The 16,571-nt window shown below is 46.3% G+C and overlaps 1 protein-coding gene across 1 annotated transcript; it reads left to right on the forward strand.

The window, feature by feature from the left end:
• Positions 1-1,265: 1,265 nt before the first annotated feature.
• On the forward strand, positions 1,266-14,506 carry CRTAM (cytotoxic and regulatory T cell molecule). Its single transcript, XM_054395569.1, has 12 exons — positions 1,266-1,314; positions 3,885-4,031; positions 5,584-5,736; positions 5,927-6,058; positions 9,654-9,824; positions 10,575-10,637; positions 11,001-11,108; positions 12,340-12,411; positions 12,617-12,718; positions 13,082-13,225; positions 13,569-13,652; positions 14,376-14,506. Exons 1-12 carry the CDS (start codon positions 1,266-1,268, stop codon positions 14,504-14,506), a joined length of 1,356 nt encoding a protein of 451 aa, XP_054251544.1.
• The last annotated feature ends 2,065 nt before the right edge of the window (positions 14,507-16,571 follow it).

Raw genomic sequence — 16,571 nt, forward strand, 5'->3', positions numbered from 1 at the left:
GCTTTTATCAGCCAGTGAAACTCTTTCAAATCAAATCCCTACATTAAACTTTCTGGCCTGTAGCTCTGTTTTCCAGTCAAACTGATTATATTAGGACAAAGAGAAAAGTCATAGCTTTTCTCAATCAAATATACACTAACAGAAAGATGCATTTCCAAGCTGGGTGGAGATGGGTTCTAATAAATTAGAAGTGAGGTGCCCAATGTATTTATAACTGTTTAGTCCATTCCCCTCAAACCCATGTCCTGCAAATTCACACAGATTCCTGATCATATTTCTTGTTAACATCATCTCCTTTTGCCAACATTAGTCACTTGCAGTTGCAGAGTAGTGCCAGAGAAGATCTGCCAAAGCTTTTTTGGAAATCAGCACACCAGGCTACACCAGGAAAAAGAGGCTCTGCCAACAACAGGCTTGGATAAATCTTGGGATGTTGCTGGACATCACACACCCAGGAGACACAAAAAGCTTTTGCCATGGCCCAGATTGCTCATGAAATAATCAGACCTGAAAGGGGATATGAGAAACACAGACTCTTCACCAGTCCTCTGGGATCTCCTTGATGTAGACATTCATCTGTCCCATGCTTTGGTGCTCAGCAAACCTTTCACAGCCACCTCATCAACACTCTTTGCTCCCCAGACAGCCACAAACCACACACAGCAAATTACCTTTCTCTTGCTAATTGTTTTGCCAGGGTTGCAGTATGCAGAGCAAAGCAAACTTCCCATGCACGTGATGCTACAAGGTAGAGTCACACAAGAGTATTTTTCCAAGGATTCAAACTGCACAGTCTTCAAGCAAACCTTGTCAATTACTGCACTAAAGCAGCGTCCATCAGATAAGCTTTGCCCTCCTAGGTGCCTTCCCTTCCTGGGGAATTAAATCCTGCCCACCGTGCCCCTATAGCATCGCTGCAGCAGGGGTCCACCTTTGCCTGCTTCCCCCCATGTACATCTCTCCCCTTCACAGACACTGAGACAGCACTGGAGGGGGTGCAGGGTGAAGTGCCCCCAGTCCTGCCACCCACCAGTTTCACTTTAGGGGCCTGTGATGTCACAGGTTTCTCAGCAGTCACCAACACATAGGAAATGTGAGACGGTGGGAGAAGTGAGTGGGACAGCAGAGAGAAGGAAAGGAGGCAGAGCCCCCATCAGTGATGAAGTCATGGTAAATCTGCTCCCTCCATGCTGAAAAGGGACCTGCTGCACAGCAGCCCCAGCAGAGAGGAAGCCAGCACTGACTGCCTGCACCCAGACCACAGCATGACTTTCACCAGGGTGCTACACGTCGCAGCTCTGTTCCTGATGCAAGGTAAGCCATGCATGCTGTCCTACCTAGGGTCATACAATTGTCAGGGTTGGAAGGGACCTCAAGGATCAGCCAGTTCCAGCCCCGCTGCTATGGGCAAGGACACCTCACACTAGATCAGGTTGCTCACAGCCACATCCAGCCTGGCTGCAAAAACCTCCAGGGATGAGGCTTCCACCACCTCCCTGAGCAACCTGTTCCAGTCTCTCACCACCCTCATGGGGAAGAATTTCTTCCTAACATCCAATCTGAATCTACCCATTTCTATTTTTGCTCCATTCCCCCCAGTCCTATCACTACCTGGACACCCAAAAAAGTCCCTCACCAGCTTTCTTGTAGGCCCCCTTCAGCTACTGGAAGGCCACAGTACCTCCATGATCTCTCCTTTGCAAGGAGCCCAGCTTGGAGAGCTTGCTTCCCAGAGTTTCAGCAGCTCGGGTGCAAGCCAGCTTTGCTGGTGTTATTTTCTGGCTGAAAATGTCACATTGTCACCCAATTTCCAAAGCACACTGGTGCTCAACTCCACTTTCTCCTGTAAATGCAGGATCCATGGGAGCAATTCACCTCCTAGCAGCTGGTAGCATGCTTGAGATGGCAAAGCATTTGGAAACCAAAAGACTGTCCCGAAAAATTTGGGCAGCAGCTCACTGCTTGCTTTCTGTGGCTTGGATATCTCTGTGTGCTTTGGTTCATGTGTTGTGTCAGAAGAGGCTAACAGGGGAAGTCAGAATAATTTAGAAAGCCCTGGTAAAGTACTTTGAAAATGAAAAGCACTTTAAATGCTTAATCTCCTTACTCCTACTAGAGGATATAGCTTATGCCTACTTTGCTAGTCTGGCTTTCATACACAGGAGAGTGAGATTCATCTTGGAGCATGGCAGATAGGGAAAGGCTTAAGTAAGGAAAGCAGGAACACAGCTATCTACAGCTCAGGAGTCTTGCAGGCTTCACTCCCAACCTTTGAGGATGGAACGCACACACCAGGCTGGTGTTGGACAATGCAATAGTCTCTCTCCCTTCTTAAGGAATGCTGGAGCAGAAAGCATGGCAGTGCCACTGCTGACATTTGGCTAAATGCTCTCACACAGAGGCCACATCAAATCTCAGTGTCTGAGCAGCACAACTATGTGCTTAGGATCTTTTATTGCCATTGATTGTGCCTAGCAGAAGCCAGGCCCTAAGGAGCTGTCAGTTGAATTCTAGCTGAGCTAACACTTGCAGTGCCCTTCAGACTTGCTCCAAATCAGAAGCTTTCGCTCTATAGCCTACAACCCCTCAGCCCCCAGTACTGACAGAGCCTTCTGCAGGATGAATTTGTAGCTGCTGACAACTGCTAGCTGCTCTTGACCCTCAGAATTAATTCAGGCTTCCACTCCCAGGTCTGCCACCAGAGGTCAAGAATAAATCATTAACCAGGATGTCTCTACAGGCTGCAGTTTTAAAGATAACTCTGCAATGGTGCATTGAGTGCAGATCACCACAGCAAGTTCTCTGTGCACCTTCTGATGTGCAACCAGAGGCATGAACCATTCCACTCCATTGCACCCTGCAATTTCTGGGAAGCAGTTGTTGCCCTTCCTTGCCAAGAAGGTGGCTATATCCCTGGACTTCATGCCAGACATTTTCCTAGGTAGCTGTGCACAAGAGCCACAAGGCACAGGAGCATCTCTCCCATACCCCAGTGACCATACTGTGGTGGGCTACAGTGGCTTGAAGACCCCAGCCACATCAAACTGTTCCCTGTACAAGGAAGAAAATTTGACCTGTGAATCATGGTCTGAATGAAGCCATGGTCTCTCATGGAAATTACCTTTATGCTCTATTCTGAGGGCTAGGGTTTCCTGTTTTAGAAAAGCAAGCAACACCCTCAGCTTCTCCTGTTGCTCCCACCTCAAAAGGTGTGACTTTGAAGACCCCCACACTGCTGTTAGCAACAGGAAACAGTCACAAAGAAAAAGTGCAGAGGGGCCCCATGGAAAACCCACAGTCAAGGCCCTCTCTGCACCTCCTGACACAGGTCTTCACAAGTGGAAGCCATGCAAGGAGGTTTTGCTTTTCTATCAGTCCTCTGTAAATGACCCCCACGGAGCACAAGCCCTGAGAAGCCAGCTGAGACCCTAGGAGATGAAGGTAAAGTCAGAAGGAAATGTAAGCTAAAGGCACTGATCTGCCATATCTGACAGTAAATCAGCCACAGCAAATCCAAGGTTGCATTGGGTTGGAAGGGACTCCAGAACACCATTTTTCTACATGAGAACAGTCAGGACGTCGGAATCACCTCCCAAGGGAAGCAGTGGAGTCCCCTACACTGGACAGTTTGAAGACACAGGTTGACAGGATGCTGGACCAGCTCATTTCAACTGTACTACTGCCTAAAAAGTTGGACCTGATGATCCTTGGGATCCCTTCCAACCTGGCATTCTGTGAATAAAACGATCTCATGTTTTCAGAGCTGTGATTTGCACCACTTGCAAATCAGCTCCAGAATGCAGTGAAACAATGTCACATTATTAATACTTAGGTTGATTCAATTTTTTTTTTTGTTTTTGTTTTTGTTTTTGCTTCTCTGTCAGGGGATTTTCCAGGAGCTGGCAGTGAAGTTATAACTCTAAAGGAAGGAGAGGACCTAAACCTTAACTGCACCCTCAGCAGCCACGACAGTTCTGCCCTGCAGTGGTTAAACCCTCATGGCTTTGTCATTTTTCTCAACAACCAGAGGGGTAAGTGTGAAAACTGAACACGACACTTTCCATGTGCAGCTGGAGGGTCACCCAGAAGCAGAATTTCCTTGCTCCCACCCATGGCCAGGCTGACTCAGAGCACTTGAGGTGGTTTTACGTTCAGCTGATGAAATGGAAACCCCCATGAGAGCGGTCTGGCACTAGAGCTTCAGGCTGTAGTTACCACCAGCACCAAGACATTAGCACAAAACCTCACTCTTGCCTTACAAGAGAGACAGAAGTGGACTTGTATAAAAGCCCTGGGTGCTCTTCTGCTCATCAGGGAATTTGATGTAGTGCATCAAGAGGGAATTTTTAGAAAACAAGCAGTGACTCCTAATATGTGCTGGAAAGGCAAAGTTACAGCTGTGTTGCCTTTCACTCTCTGCACCTCACATCCTTCTGTCCTGATCTCTCTCCTCCAGTTGATTCAAATTCAACAGCTCTGCAAGATGAGGACTGCACAGGGTCATTTTTTGTTCTGAATCACCCCTGTGAATCTCTGTCACCTTGCTTCTCCAGCAAACCACTTGGGGAATCAGTTCCCTCCAGTCTCACTGTAGCTAAAAAGATGACAGCTTAGCTACAAGCCTTACATGATGATGCTTTCAAAAATCCTTCCACATTTAATCACTTCCATAAACTATAATACTGTTGCCATTTTCTCCCAAATCCTTATTTTGACAAGACCTCAGCTAAACAAATAATTTAAAACAATGAAATATTTTTTCCCCCTTATGTCTGGTACATATCCCTGGTTTCAGTTCAATTTAAGGGCAGAAGTTTACACTTTCTGTGCTGTGATTGTGGGAATAGTTCATGTGACTTGCTGGCCTGACCCTGAGGACTCCCATGTGTTAGTCAGCAGGAGTGTCATGGTTTAACCCCAACCAGCTGAAACCAGGACAAGGAGGAGCAAAGCCAAAACTAGAAAGTCAGGACAGCAGAGTACAAACAGCCTATGAGAAGCTCTCTTTAAAATCATAGTTAATTAGACAAGACCAGGAGAAGTCAAACAGGCAATTAATAAGAGGTGCATCTTGACCATGGTGTTCATTTACTTACCACACCCAAAGAGGGGAAGTGATTTTTTTTTTCAAGGCCAAATAAAGGCTTGGGGAATGGGGAAAAGACAGGTCCTCAGCTCAGACATCTGTTCTCTATATTCAGAAGTCTTACTGCTTTTCTGACCACATACCATGTCCTCACACCCCAATGGTTGCTTATATTTATCCATCTAGACATTTAAAGAACCCAAATTGCTCTAATACCTGGGAACACAGGAATAAGAACCCCTGAAAGTGAAAGGAAGGAAAAAAACTCATGTCATCTTACCCCCTGGCAGCACACGCACTTCCTTCTTCAGTTCACTGCTGCCTCTGTACTAGCTCAGCACCAGCTAGGAAAGCTTTGTGCTAGAGCTGCTCCCTTACCTCAAGTGTTGATGAATTAAATGCAATAAAGAAAACTACCCTCACCCATGACTGCTTTGATTATGTCTTGCTCTTATGAACCAAAATGTTTAGCATGCTGAGGTTTATTTTCTTCACAGCTTTAAGAGACCAGAGATACAAACTTCTCCATCACTCAGCAGAAGAATTATCCATCCAACTGTCCAATGTCACAGTGCAGGATGAAGGTGTATACAAATGCTTCTGCTATGGCATCCCATTTAAAAGCAAGAACAAGACTGTGGAGGTATTAGGTAAGTTTCTTCACCTGCTTTGTTCCAGAGGAGCAGAACAGAGCCAGCTCCTCAACTCCACACCTGCATTTCTGCACAGTGCTTAACACAACATAATCCTGCCTTAGCTCAGCCTCTCTGAATAATGCTAAGTATGCAGCCATCCATAAAGCCAAGTAGCTGTAACTGACTCTAAATCTTATTGCTGCAGCTGCTCCTTCTCATCCTGTGCTGGAAGTATCCCAAGATACAGAAAGAAGCATTACAATATCTGGCCACACCCAAGGATGCAAACCACAGCCCCAGATTACCTGGCTGTTGGACAATGGCATAGAGCTCCCTGGTAAGTGTTAAAGGACCGAAGATTGATTACTAACAATTCCTTCTTACTAGCCTAGAGCTTTTTACAATGGCTTGTTGTGACAGGAAAAGAGGGAAGGGATTGAAGCTTGAGGAGGGGAGATTTAGACTGGAGATTAGGAAGAAATTCTTTCCAGTGAGAGTGGAGAGACACTGGAACAGATTGCCCAGGAAGGTTGTGGATGCCCCCTCCCTAGAGGTGTTCAAGGCCAGGTTGGATGAGCCTTTGAGCAACCTGGGCTGGTGGGAGGTGTCCCTGCCCAGGGCATGGGGATTGCAACTGGATGATATTTAAGGTCCCTTCCAACATAAATCATTCTATGATTCTGTGTTTAAAAATACTGGAGGCTGAAACACCTTCTGTGGTACATCAGCTGGGACCACCACTCATCCTCCACTCATTTAGTACAACTTGGCTCCCTGGTGCAGGCTTGGAGAAAAGTCAGCACTACATTGTGTTTGTGCAAGGCAGAGAGTTCATCTGTTTTGCCCATATTCAGACCACCACCACTTGGTCAAACCAAAATCCCTTAGAGTCTGGAGTAAAATTCCACTGAAATAAAATGAAACCAAAACTCTGAGGGGAACAGGTTTCAAAGCCCCAGTATGAAGTCAGCTAATAAATCCATTAGAACTATTTCCACATTGTAACTGGTAGACAGATTTGCCTCAGCTCACACACACACCCCAGCAGCTTCTCTCATGAATCAGAGCCAGGCAGCTCACTAGCAGAAGCAAAAGCTCAGGAAACACAACTCACACTGCCCTGGGAAGCTCTCCTTAGTCTGCAGGCATCTAGATGGACAAGCAGGAGGAGGCACAGAGCCACCACACAGCTCAGTTTCACTTTGTGCACTACAGAAATAGCTGCTTTGAAGACCATGTTCTAATAATAACCACCACCTTAGCAGCTGTAACTGTTGCACAGTGGAGAGGAAATCTCTATCAAAGTGTGAGGAAAATACCCACAGATGCAAATGCCTTTTCCTTCAATGCACTAACAAGCTCTTGTTTGTATTTTGCATCATCAAGCAACACACTCAAAGCCTGTAATCTTCCTACCCCACCAAGATAGGGTTTTTTTAATTATCATTTAACTAAGAGCTCTGGAAAACAGCAGAGAGGTGTGCTGGGCAGAACATAGCTAGAAACCAAGGCTGAAAGAAAAACCTCCTGGCTGCCAGATCCCCAGACATTAATGCAAGTGTAGAAAGCCCTGAGCTGTAAAGGAGCTGTGCTCCAGGAAAGCAGCGTAGCTGGTAAGAGACCACATGAAAGCCAGGGTAGAGAGCTGCCTGGTGATTGCTCTGGAGTAGTGTAGAGGTCCTGAAAAAGCAGGTTCTGAACCACAGTATGTGTGGGAAGAGCTGGGCTGTGTGTGGCTGTAAGAGCTTGGGGGAATGCCTGCTGTGAGGAGCTCAGGGGAGCAATGGCCAAGCATTTACATACACTGCTCCCTGTGTTCTTCTAGAAGTAGCAGTTCCTTAAACATGAAACAGCCTCCCTTCTGGCTTGATAAAGTACATTTTTGGGGTAACAACACAGGCACTAAACACCTCTCCAATTATTTTAACAAAAAAAACCCTTCTACTTTCCTACCTCCTGTCCTTGCAGCACTGTCCCAGCCAGCCATCAGAGCGGGTCCCAGCTGAGCTTCCAGCCCAGCACCTGGGCACCTAGAAATCAATCAATCAATCAATCAATCAATCAATCAATCAATCAACCAACCAACCAACCAATGCATGTGCTGCAATTACCTAGGAAGAGTATCAGGTGTGACTGGGTGTCTCTTGAGGTGCTGCTTTCACCAGCCAGCAGGCACAAATTGCAGGGCTTGAAAGGGGAAAATAACTGCCCTTGGGCACTGCTTCTCAAACTTTCTGCAGCTGCCTTTCCCCTTTTGAAGGTGACTGTCTCTTGAGTAACACTGCCTTCCCCCCCTCCCCACCTCCCATTCTCAGCTCTAATCACTTACTGCAAATATTTATACTAATCAGAAACTAGCTAATACATCTTAATTACTGGCAGCACCTCGGTTCCACCAGGGCTCAGCAGGGGCAAACCAGCTGTAATTACTGAGCTGTTGCTGACAAGGATTATTTCCTTCCTAGCAAAAAAAAAAACCCTACCAACCAAACAAACAAAAAAACCAAAACACTTTGAAATCCTTTTGAGCTCTTACGTGACCCTGCTGGGGATGAAAAGAGGGGTGGGAAATACTGCTCTGTGTAATACAGCAAGTTATCTGCAAAGGCTAATTTGGAAATGAGGAATTTCTCTCACTTAAGAAATGAGTGTTACCAAGGGTAACAGATGGAGAGAAAGCACCAGGCAGGCTCTTTCCAAAGCAGCTCTACACTACAAACAGACAATTGGAATTATTCTGCCACCATGGGCATTTAAGGTACATATCTAGAAAGAAAAAAAAAAAAAATACTCCCAAACCTCTCTCTCCACCAGGGTGCTTCAAACACCTCTCTTTGTGCCACATGAAACACATCTTTATTTTTCCATATCCTATAAATGAGCAGTAGTCAGTATTACCTAGAGGAGCAGAGGCTACATCAGACAGGTTACATTCTGCTCTCTAATTCATTATGGCAAGGCAATTAACCTTTGTGCTTAACTTCTCCAGCTGCCAAAGGGGAAAAGTCAAACCTGCATGGTAGGGATGATGGAGGACTTGTGCAGGGTACCATAGAGTTCTAGAAATGTTTCTTTATTACAGCTTTAAGTATTGCACATCAATATTTATTTGTGCACGTTCATCAATAGGGCACAACTTCTTTTTGTGTTTGGGGTAGCAAATCCACAGCTGTTAGGACACAAATTCAATACCCTTGTGTATCACACAGCATAATCATACATAACCACTACAGGGCTTGTAGTGACAGCATGAGAGGGAAAGGATTGAAGTTCAAGGAGGGGAGATTTAAACTGGAGATTAGAAAGAAATTCTTTCCAGTAAGGCTGGTGAGATGCTGGAACAGGTTGCCCAGGGAGGTCTTGGATGCTCCCTCCCTGGAGGTGTTGAGAGCCAGGTTGAATGAGGCTTTGAGCAACCTGCTCTAGTGGAAGGTGTCCCTGCCCATGGCACCAGAGATGAAACTAGATGATCTTTAAGGGTCTTTCCAACCCCAACCATTCGAGGAATCTACGAAGCAGAACTTTTCTAGATCTTAGTTGTGCTGAAAAACAGCAGGTGCCAAGCCCTGAGGCTCCCCACTGCAGGCCATGCATGGCTGTGGCAGACAGCAGAGGAATTTATTCCCTTCAGTAAGGACCAAGAGTGGACATTTTGCATGGTGCTGCAGTGGAATTTCCCCACATCACTCATAAAAGGAAGCAGAGGCTTTGGACTGAGTGCAGGAGGTGCAGCAAGTTCTGCACTTAGCTGCTGAGGAAGAAAACCTGACCTTGGTTCCTTTGGCCTCCCATTTACACAATGAACCACTTCTGCAGAGCAATCAGGTGCTGCTTCAGCACACCAAAGTGATGCAGATGGCACCTGGAAGGCTTTTCATTAAATTGCTCTTGACTAGAAAGCACTTAAATGTTTTCTTCCAACGGGTGTATAGGTGACACTAAGCACAAGTTGGAAGCTGATGGGAAGAAATGGAGCACAACCAGCACCCTGAGAGTCCTGGCCTATGGGCCAAATTCAACAGCCAGCTGCATCATTCACCACCCAGCACTGAGAGAAGAGAAGCTGATGTTGTCTTTCCAATTTGAGGACCTCCCTAGGACAGGTACTGCAGGCTCCCCAACCAGAGGCTATCCCATTTCACCATTTTGAAGTGGTGAAATTTATGCAGGTACATAGGCAAAGCTGAAGCTCATGGCCTCCTTTTTAAATTCTTCTGTTTCTGCCCATTGGAATGGGCTACCCAGGGAGGTGGTGGGATCAACATCCCTGGAGGTGTTTAAGAAAAGCCTGGATGAGGCACTTAGTGCCATGGTCAAGTTGATTAGTTAGGGTTGGGTGATCAGTTGGACTTGAACTTCCAATCACTGATCCTGTGATATTGCCTCCCATGTAGAATCTATTTTAAATGAGGGCTATCTGGGGCAGAAGAAGAACTCCAAATTAAGATTTGGAGGCTTTCCCCTGCTTCCTAACTGCCTTAAAATCTGTTAAATGTTAAACCACAGCAGCCCAGACAGGTCAGTTCCCTAATGCTCCTAACAGAATTTAGGTATGTTCATCCTGAAGCTTTAAGGCTAACTCCAAGTTTCTGTTGTCCAGAAGCTGTGTGCTTCCTGTGCCTTCTGCACACTAGACACATCCACTTGGAAAAGCCAGCAGGGTGTAAAAAATGTCAGTTAACACTGAAGCTGCCTGTCTAATAATTCTCAGAGTAAACTTTGCCTTCCACCTCATCTTTAGAACAGATCTAACAATTCCGTCTTGATTCTGCCTTAGATTGCTTGATTCAACAAATGCTCATAAAGTGCTCTGAAAGGTGCATTGTTGTTGTTGTTTTTTTTTTTTTTTTCAGTGACAAAACCAAATCCTGCACCAGAGGTGGACACACATGTCCCTGAGAATGAGCAACCTACAGGTAGGCATTCTTGCTTGGTCTCTTTTTAATTCATGCACAAACACAGCAGTTGCCATCAGCACTGAGGGACATTTTGCACAGCCTTCAGAACTACTTTGTTTTCCCAGTGACCACACCAGTGCCAGATCTCAAGAGCAACACAACCTCCACTCCAAGCTACCCACAGCATCCTAGTAAGGTTTCATTTCATAGCATTAAATATATTTGGAGGGCAGGGAAGGTGAAGGTGGGGGGGATAGGACTGTAGGTCTAACCACTGATCAGAGCAACCAAACAGCAGCAGGTTTTATTTTTCAAGGATCAGTTCAATAGCCAAATGTGTCTGCTGATTTTTGTCCTGTGTTTGGGGGGGATTTCCTTTAGGATCTGAACAACCAACCATCCCTTCTGCAGCATTAGAAGATCCAGTAGTTGCCAGCTCATCACCCACACCAACCCAGCAAAACCTCCAACCAGATTTCACATCTGCTTGTAAGTTTGGCCTTAGTTACAGGAATTGAACAAACCAGGAGAGAAATGCTACTGAGAACAGCATTACAAGCACACACACAAAATCTAAGCCCAGCATTTCTAGCTTGTGTGGGGAGCCCTTGGTTTTACAGCCGTGAAAGCAGACAAAAATCTCTTTTTAGATGCAGAAGAACATCAGCTTTAGCAGCATGGTGAGAGGCCAGACTGAGATTTCTCTGGACAGCTGCACTAGGTGGCACTGCACAACAACAGTTATCTGTGCATGCAGCAGCCTGCACTTGCAGTTCTTCAGCTGAGGAGTTCTTTCCAGCAGGAGAATTCAGAGTTCCACTATCCAAATCGGTTGGAGCAAAACCCACCAAGTTGGGCACAGACACCTGCTGAATGTGACAGGCCCTACAGTGAAAAATCAGTTGGCTGTCTCAGAAATACAGAGAAACATAGAATCAGAGATCACAGAACTGTTTGGGTTGGGAAAAAATCTCTAAGACCAACCACCAACTTATACACCACCATGAGCATTCAACCATGTCCCAGAGCACCATGTCCACTCCTTTCTTGAACACCTCCAGGGATGGGGACTCCACCACCTCCCTGGGCAGCCTGTTCCAATCCCTGACCACTCTTGCAGCAAACAATTTTTTTTTTAATCTCCAACCTAAACCTCTCCTGGTGCAACTTTAAGCCATTTCTTCTTGTTCTATCATCTGATATTAGGGTGGAGAGACTGACCCCCACCTCAGTCCAACCTCCTTTCAGTAGAGAGAAATTAGGTATCCTCCCAGCCTCCTTTTCTTCATACTAAGCAATCCCAGTTCCCTCAGCTGCTCCTATTAAGACTTCTTCCCTAGACCCTTCATAAGCTTTCCTGCCCTAGCATCCTAGAATTATTTAGGTTGGAAATCTTGCCCTAGAATCCTAGAATTATTTAGGTTGGAAAAGGCCTTTAAGATCACCATGCTGCATGAGTGAATACAAATGTCACAGGATGGCTACAACCCAAAAAAAGAGTTCACACCTACAGTGCTGAACATACAAGGAAAAGGAGCCTGAATCTTTAATAGGAATTTTCACTAGGTGTGCTTAGATAAGGAAGAAAATCTCTTCTGACTAAAGTTTTGGTAGGCACAATGCACATTATCATTTCAGTTGTATAGATCAGTGTTAACTATACAAGGATATGCTGTCTGTGTGCATAAGAAACTCAGAGCTCACCTCTCTGGTTGCACAGGGCCTGAAGTAACAGCATCTGCAGCAGGAAAGGAAGGACTGGCTGGTTCATCAACTTATCGTGTCCCCAATGGTATGACCTCACATCATCAGACAAGGGTGGCAGTGGCAAGGATGGGAACTGGGGGACTGCACCACTCTGAGCTATGAAGACAGTAAAAGACTACAAAAAACCAAACCAAAACAAAACAAAAAAACCCACAAAAAAAACCCCTCTGCATTTCTTAAGGATCACTTTTCCTTTCAGACAAATGCTGTTCTCCTTTCCATTCTTCCAGGGACTGAAGCAGCATTCAATGGCAATGTCACAGAGGAGGAACTTCCCAAGACAGAAGCCCCACTCCCAAGTGAAAATGTAACTGTGATTTCCATCACCCTTGGTATGACAGCTTCCAAATGTTTCTTACACTAAGCTGGTGCTCTCTGACCATGTGTCCACCTCCAAACCTTTTGTCAGGGTAGTGCTGGCTTGCAGGCTTGGAGACAGACCACAGAAATACAACCATTTTTATCACCTAGAAGAAAGCTCAAGGTTACTGTTTGTGATGACCAAGCACGAGTCCACTGATTTTTGCACAAATGCTGTGGTTTATGTTACATGATTGTTTAGTCTGTGATTAAGTCAAATTGGTGACTTCTGCTCTCTCACCATCTTCATCTTCCCTGGTCCAGGACATATCCTTCTACCAAAGACTCATGGGAACCTATTTAACAGCACAAACATACATCTGCCTCTTTTACAGAGGGAGATCTGAAATCCGAAGGCATCAAAAAGAAGAAGAATCTCTTGCTGCCAATCTTGGTGGCTGCTCTGATTTTTGCACTGCTTATCATTGTCCTGCTTTTTATGAGGAAGCTGAAAAAAGCTCATGGAGTGTGGAAGAGAGGTGAGTGATGGCCCAACCCAGCAACTGCTGCTGATGCTTTATTCAGAGGGAGAGCTGAGGAGCCTGTTAAGCAGAGACAAGACACAGCTCCTGCAGCCACTGATTAAATGTCCTTCTCCTATAAACAGTGCAAACTGCTTAAGAGTCTTTGTAACTGATGACCTTCAGGTCATCATGAGATGCCACAAAAGCCATGGAATTATCATTTTAAGCACATCTCTTAGATGGTCATAATGGTTGAACCCTCATTTTATAACTATTCTCTTAGGATTTTTATGCTGAAGCATGAGGAATGGTCATGGGAAAATTCTCATCATCTTAATTACATTTGTTTTCTGCACAGAAAATGATGTCTCAGAGCAGACACTGGAGAGTTATAAATCCAGATCCAATGAAGACTGCCCAGGCCATGAGAAGAACAGACATGGTAAAAAGCTTTAACCAACATAAACCAGTTCCTGGTAGAGCACTGCTACTGCCCACAGAAGCAGGTTGCAGTCAAGCCTCCTTTGCAAATTGCATGTTTAAACTGTGAATATTCTAAACCCAGCCCTTCAGACAAGGAGGGCCAGCAGAGATGTTATAGATTTAGCAGGAGTGATGCAAAACTGTACAAAATGAAAATCTTAGTTTCAGTAAGGTTAGACAAGACAGACTGGATAGTCTGATAGGTTAGACTGGGTTATCACACTGGGTTTATCTATAGTTTCTAAAGCTAATGTACTGAAACACAATATGCATGAGATGTAGTGGGAATACTGTGACTGTTTAACTGTCCTGAATGGCTCTTAGCTGATTTCACCACCACCAAAACATCAGAGCTTCAGCAGTCCTGTCCCCAGCCAGTGCCTGGCTCCTCAGCTGGGGTGTTTCTGCTCCACACTTGGACTTTTGTCTAGACCAAGGCATCTTTTGGCAGGTGAATAAGTCCATGTGGCAAAAAATGAGGGACCTTTGCCAATGTCTTTCCACATGACTTTCTTGCAGCCCCTAAACTGCTTTAAAAGGGAAAGTGGCTCCTAATTAGTCTTAGAATATTTTTCAAAAGTTTTCTTCCTTTTCCAATGTTTTTAAACACAAAATATTTAAAGCATTCAGGTCCCCCCTCCTCTTTTCCAAATTCACCAACCAACATGTGTTCATCTTTCAGCTGTCAGTCAGAAGTCCAACATGCAGTATGTGACAGAAGGCTGCAGGGAAACAGCACAGAAGGATCCAAGAGACAAAACCATTGCAATAAGAGAGAAACTGTTTGGATGTGGAAAGGAAACAGATGTATAGCAATGGCAAACTTGTGCAACCTGCAGAAACACCACTGGCTCCTGATAGTTACATTACAGTGTTCTGATCTTAATGTGATTTCATCAAGGGGCAGAAGTACAAACAGCTACCCTCATAGCTTCTCTTCAAATGGTGGGACAGGCAGATGTGTCTGGTGCTCCTAGAAAACTAGTAGTAATGAACACATTGATTTACCTGTAACTATTAGTAATGAACACACTGATTTACCTGTAATCCTCAAAGGACTTCATTAAGCACTGCCAGAAATAGAGCTCATCAATCCCATCTCAGGTCCTATCAGCAATTAGGGAACATGCAATTAGCTCCAAGGACCACAGGCTATGAAGATATCATGCAATGCTTCAGCTACCTCCTCTGCAAGCATGGAACTGAGCAGGAAACCCCAGGAGGTGCAAACCAATTGGGACTTGTATTACTTCTCTCTGAACCAAAACCTGGACATCCAGCAGGAAAGCATCCTGACATCCAAAGTGTTTTTAAAACCCCTAAAACCTGTTCCCCCCTTTGCTAGGACTTCTGCTCAGCTGCTCACCTGTGCAATGATAACATCACTCTGTGCTGTGCAAGACTACACCAGCCTGCAAAGGGCTCTGAACCCAAAACTTTTGGGTGCTATAGTTCTGCAGCTTCCCAAATCACCTGAGCTTCCAGGGCTGTTTCCAAGAGCATGGAAGTCCTGAAACAAGGGGCTGGCAAACATGAGGAGGATGCATGTTGCAATATGGATGATGTGACATGATGCATGGTGTAATAATTCTTCACCATGAGGGTGGTGAGACACTGGAACAGGTTGTCCAGGGAGGTGGTAGAAGCCTCATCCCTGGAGGTATTTGCAGCCAGGCTGGATGTGGCTGTGAGCAACCTGGTGTGGTGTTCTAAATACCTTCTTTGCCTCAATTTTCAACAGAAAGGCAGGAAGACATCAGGATAACTGGCCTCCTGAATTGGTAGATGGGGTCAGGGAGCAGTATAGTACCCCTGACTTCCATGAGGTTCTGGACTTGCTGAGCCACTTGGATACTCACAAGTCCATGGGACCAGATGGGATTCATCCTAGGGTACTGAAAGAGCTGGCAGACAAGCTGGCCAAGCCTCTCTCCATCATTTTCCACCAGTCCTGGCTCACAGGACTTGGGTGACAGGTTGGACTTTGATGACCCTTGAGGTCTTTTCCAACCTTATTGATGCCATGATTTTGTGATTCTTTTCTATCCACGGCGATTCTGTGATCCTGGGTGATTCTGTGACACATGGCACTACTCAAATCCGCAGATAGAGTCACTTGGGGGAATCACCAGGGCATACACCTGCAGAGCCCTGCGCCTCGCTGTCCCAGGGAAGGTTTCTTTTAGGAACGGAATTCCTAAAGCAACAGAAATTTACATGACAGCAGAAAGCTTTGCTTGCTTTCCTCATTACAGCTTATCGTTTCTCAACAGAAGCAAGAAACAGCGATTATTATTTCCCACTAGAAGTAAGAAAAGTGCTGAAAGCTGCTGTCGTACTAGCGAATGAACGAACTCCCGCTGGGAATCACGTCCTTTTCCACGCGGGAAGAGCTCCTTGCAGCCCGGCCCGGGCGGTACCACTCTCCCTGCGGGGGGAAGCGGCTCCCCCCCACGCCGCCCCGGCGCTTGGTAGAGCGGCGTCCGCCGCTGCTGCCATGGCAACCGGCCGGGGCTGGGCACGGAGCCGAGCCGGGACCGCCGAGGGTGAGAGAGCATTGGGGTGAGGGCAACCGGGGGCGCGGCGAGGCCTCTGGCGGGGCTGCAGATCTGGCTCGGCTCTTCTCGGGGTGCTGCTGCAGGGTTGCGTCCGGGCTGCAGAGAGGCTCCGGGACAGGGCTTACAGCGGGGCCTCCCCTCCCTTCTTGGAGGCAGCGGGGGCTGGTCGGGGGCTGGCTGGCCGGGGCTGGCTGGCCGGGGCTGGCTGGCCGGGGGCTGGCTTGCAGGGGGCTGCCGACCACAGGCAGTTTCCAGCGAAAGCTTCATGCCGATGCCAGGCTGCGTGCCACCTCTCGTCAGGGACCGGCCGCGGCAGCAGC

This window comes from Indicator indicator, chromosome 34 (genome assembly GCF_027791375.1).
Source record: "Indicator indicator isolate 239-I01 chromosome 34, UM_Iind_1.1, whole genome shotgun sequence".
NCBI classification, from domain to species: domain Eukaryota; kingdom Metazoa; phylum Chordata; class Aves; order Piciformes; family Indicatoridae; genus Indicator; species Indicator indicator.